At 42.0% G+C, this 4397-nt stretch overlaps 1 protein-coding gene across 1 annotated transcript; it reads right to left on the bottom strand.

Moving 5' to 3' along the window:
- Nucleotides 1-1346: 1346 nt before the first annotated feature.
- On the bottom strand, nucleotides 1347-3122 carry LOC119428070 (tripartite motif-containing protein 16-like). The gene has a single exon (XM_037695714.1). The coding sequence runs from the start codon at nucleotides 3105-3107 to the stop codon at nucleotides 1446-1448; it is 1662 nt and encodes a 553-aa protein (XP_037551642.1). The 5' UTR covers nucleotides 3108-3122; the 3' UTR covers nucleotides 1347-1445.
- Between the last annotated feature and the right edge of the window lie 1275 nt (nucleotides 3123-4397).

The raw sequence follows: 4397 nt of genomic DNA on the forward strand, positions 1-4397 counted from the left end.
TGTTCCCTAGTAGTTAATCGAATTTTGAATGCCTTATTATAAAGTGTTACACAAATATTTCGAGTTGGACAGGCGTAGAGCGTCTGAGAAGACATTTACGTGGACATATTAGATAGAGTCTGCTGCTAACAAGAAAGAAACAAGAAAAACTAGAAAGACCAGTGTTGAGATGAAATATTGAGGATCCAGCAGTCTGAATGTGAATGTAAACACACACCAATGCATCAGAAGTGTCTGACTTCTCCGTCTCATACTGCTCTTCCCTGGACATTGCCATTGTTAACGTATTTTCAGTCCCCGCAGCTGTTTCTCTAGTTCAGCAACTCACCTGGTATTTGGCAGCCGGTAACAACTTTTCTTCTCCTGTTTTCCAGTCGTGATTCAGAGACAACTTTTCTGATCATTAACAACAGATAAAGATCCAAATCATGTGAGCTGAGATGTTTGAAGCTCCACTTCATCTCTATGAGGAGAAAGGCTCCCTCTTGTGTCGTTCATCAGTTTTCAGGTTTTCTTTTTCATCCTGCAGGAAAAACGGATCTACTGAGACTCTGACGACTTTATAACAAAACAAGAAAAGAGGGGTGAAGTCAGTCATCAGACTGGAGTCACATCCAAAACTAAAAAAGATTTATTCATTATCGACCACTCTGACGTTTCTTTACGCACAAAAATGCAACATTTTGTTCTAATTATTTATCAACTTCTAACAGGGAGTCAAAAAGTAAATCACATTATTTGATCAAAATCTGGCATTTGTCCAAATGATCAAAATAAAAATGTCAAAGTGGATGTTGGAGAAAAATGTTTTTATTTGATCTGAAGCATCATGTCATTACCACAATCATACAAGTGTAATATTAACAACACCACTCTTTTACTTTGAAATTTAACATTTAGAAATGGTTTATTATGAAGTAGATCATAAAATGTGCCTCTGTTGTTTGAATCAGTTCATCTCATGTTTTCTGATTCGTTACATTTTAATCTACATCTGTGACTAAATAATAGCAGCTCTCATCTGTCAGCAGAAGGAAAATGTTTCGAAGTGAAACGTGTAAAAAGAGAAAGTTGTGGAATTGCAGCGTCACCAAACATCAGTTCTTGTATCTTAAGAATCTTTCTCCGAGTTAAAAAGTCTGAACCAACGAGACAGTTTCATCTAAAATATTACATTTTACAGAAAAATACATCGTCTCACCTGTTTTAGGACTAAAATAAACCCTACTGGCAAAATGTGGTCAAAGTTCTTGGTTCTTGTAATTTTTCAGGTCTGTTCAAAGTAGTTTTTATTTTGCTCGTGCATCAACGACCTGAATAAACCAGAGCTGCACCTAAAACAGATCATGGGACAATAATGTCCACAAAAACTGTTGGACACGTTGATCTCTGAGCAGTGGAGACAACACAACAAGAAACTTCCAGCAACAAACAAGAACAGACAATTATTTCAGTTTACAGATCTCAGCTGTGGCTCCATACTTATAGAGAAATATTCCAGCATGTAGTGGTCGAGTAAAGGAGGTCTGGACTTTGTGGAGGAGAGTCATGGTCTCAGAGACGCTGTAGAAAGACAGAACACCTGCTCTGTGATCCAGGTACACTCCAACTCTGGACAAAACACGATCTGAGATGGGAGTGCTGATGTTGTTGTGAAGAAACTGATTACTGTTTAGGTAACAAACTAAAGACCAGGATTTATCATTAAATCCAAATACACTCCTTTTTTTATCCACATCCTTGTATGCGACTGCTACTCTACCTCCCGTTTCTCCCAACTTCACCTCCCAGTAACAACGTCCAGTCAGACTCTCTTTACTCAGAATCTGAGGACATGAAGTGAACCTCCCTGGATGATGAGGATAAAACTGATCTTGAAGGAAGTGTGTTACTTTTCTGTTCCCCTCAGATAATAACAGGTGTTTGTGAGCTGTGTTTGGATCCAGAGTGATCTCACATGAATATCTGAAGAAGTCAGCTCTGCTCTCTGGTTCTGGTTCTGGTTCTGACAGTAAACCTTCAGCCCCTCTCAGTGAGATGTTTGTCCACGTGTCTCTCAGGGTGTCCTGCAGTTTGTCTCTGAGCTGTGACACAGCTGCTGTCACATCTTCAAAGGATCTCAGAGGAGCAACATCGATGCTGGATGAGTGTGGAGACTCACCCAGTGCTGACACTGACTGGTAGTTGTGGACAAACTGGTTGTGGTCCTCTGTGTGTGAGAGCTGCTTCAGCTCAGCATCTTTCCTCTTCAGCTCAGTGATCTCCTGCTCCAGCTTCTCCTGAAGCTCTCGGACTCGACTGGCCTCAGTTTCCTGCTGGGATCTGATCTGCTGCTTCACTTCAGAGCTTCTTTTCTGGACGAGCCGGATGAGCTCACTGAAGATCTTCTCACTGTCCTCCGCTGTTTTATCAGCAGAGACGTTGATGGCCTCCAGCTGCTGCTGAAGCTGCTTCACATCTTTCTCTCTGCTCTGGATTCTCTGCTGGATGTCCTCTCTCCTCACCTGGAGCTCCTTCTGCTTCTCTCTCCTTTCAGCCGCAGCTGAGACGATGTCGTGGCCTTTATGTTCATCCACCGTGCAGACATGACAGATGCTCTGCTGATCAGTGCGACAGAACATCTTCATCACCTCATCGTGGCGAGAGCAGATGTTCTCATGGAGCTTCTTGGAGGGCTCCACCAGCTGATGTTTCTTTAACTGAGCAACAGCATAATGAGGCTGGACGTGTTCCTCACAGTAAGAGACCAAACACGTCAAACAGGACTTGATGGCTTTTAGTTTTCTTCCAGTGCAGACATCACAGGCCACATCTTCAGGTCCAGCACAGCTGTGATCAGCAGGAGCAGCTTGGAGTCCACTCTTCTTCAGCTGCTCAACTAAAGCTGCTAGCATGATGTTTTTCTGCAAAGCAGGCCTCGGCGTGAAGGTCTTCCTGCACTGAGGGCAGCTGTGGATCTTCTTCTGATCCTCTCCATCCCAGAACTCTTCAATACACTTCATGCAGTAGCTGTGTCCACAGGGAGTAGCCACCGGATCCTTCAGTAGATCCAGACATATGGAACAAGAGAAACTCTCTCTGTCCAGCTGAACTCCTTTCTGCGCCATTTCACCTCTCAGCGTCTGTGGAAGTTTCACTTCCTGATAACTGAAACCAGTCTGAAACCAGTCTGAGCTCAGATCGACACGTCATGTGTTTGTGCAGAGAATGAGGAGTGTCAGCACCTCCCCTGATCATTGAACTGTAGATCTGATGGGGAGGGAACAAAGAAACTCTGTGAACAGAGTGACGCTGCTGTTTGAGAGCAGGAAGGAGAAGGAGGAGGAGGAATCACAGCAGAAACTTCAAGGTTCAGTTTCAACTAAGACATTGTTAGATCAGTGGGTAGAAGAGGTAAGACCATTAAAATAAATCATTTGCTCAGATTCTAGTTCATCATTGGCCAGTTTGCAACATAAACAGTCAGATAGTAGACAAGATACATGAACTGAAATACAACAAACACTTTATAGGATCAACATGAAGGGGCTTACAGTAAATTTTATATGGGTTCCAGCACATCACAGGGTTATGGGGAATGACTTGGCAGACAGGGTGGCTAAGGAGAGCACCAATCAGGTACTGGTTGATATTAATGTTAGGTTTAGTATAACAGAAATTAAGAGTATAATAAAATAAAAAATGAAAGAGCGTTGGCAAAAGTTATGGGAGGACAAAAGGAAAGGGCGATGCTTTTATAAAATCCAAAGGAAAATTGGAGAAAGGAGAAGAACAGAAAGGAACAGGAGATAAGAAACGATTATTTCACGACTCAGAACTGGGCACACTGGACTGAACAGCACATTATTTTTAATAGGGAAACATAAGATAGGGAAATGTGACTGTGGGGAAAATGAGACAATAGAACATTATTTTGCATTGCAGGAATTACCAGGTTCAGAGAAACAAGTTAGTTAAGGATCTTGGTACCGTATTTTTGCTGTATAAGTTGTTTTTTTTGCATAATTTACATGCCCTGTGACTTATATGCCGAAGCGACGTATTTATGGATTATTTTTCCCGATATTTATAAGCCAACTTTTGGCTGAGATATGACCGTTTTCATTCATTCTGACTGAAACTATTGAACACTACCATTTTCAGCCGCTAGATGGCAGTGGAGTAGTATGGCATGCCGTTGTGTCATGTAATAGGTAAAGTGGCTATTAATGACACAATCAGCTTGCCACCTTCGTTTTGGTCGCTTGGAGCAACCGTCAAATTAGTTTCATTTTGCTGCACTGCCCCGGCAAAATGCAGCTGATTTGACCATTGAAGTGCATTTATTAAGTAAAAGTTCAACTGAGACACGCCTTTACTATAATGTTGAGCAAACAAATAATTGGTTTTAGGTTGGC

Source organism: Nematolebias whitei, chromosome 22 (assembly GCF_014905685.2).
Source record: "Nematolebias whitei isolate Nwh7 chromosome 22, NemWhi1, whole genome shotgun sequence".
NCBI classification, from domain to species: domain Eukaryota; kingdom Metazoa; phylum Chordata; class Actinopteri; order Cyprinodontiformes; family Rivulidae; genus Nematolebias; species Nematolebias whitei.

Bases quoted from the DNA above. Each gene is read 5' to 3' on its own strand.
- LOC119428070 (XM_037695714.1), bottom strand. From the start codon at position 3,107: ATGGCGCAGAAAGGAGTTCAGCTGGACAGAGAGAGTTTCTCTTGTTCC.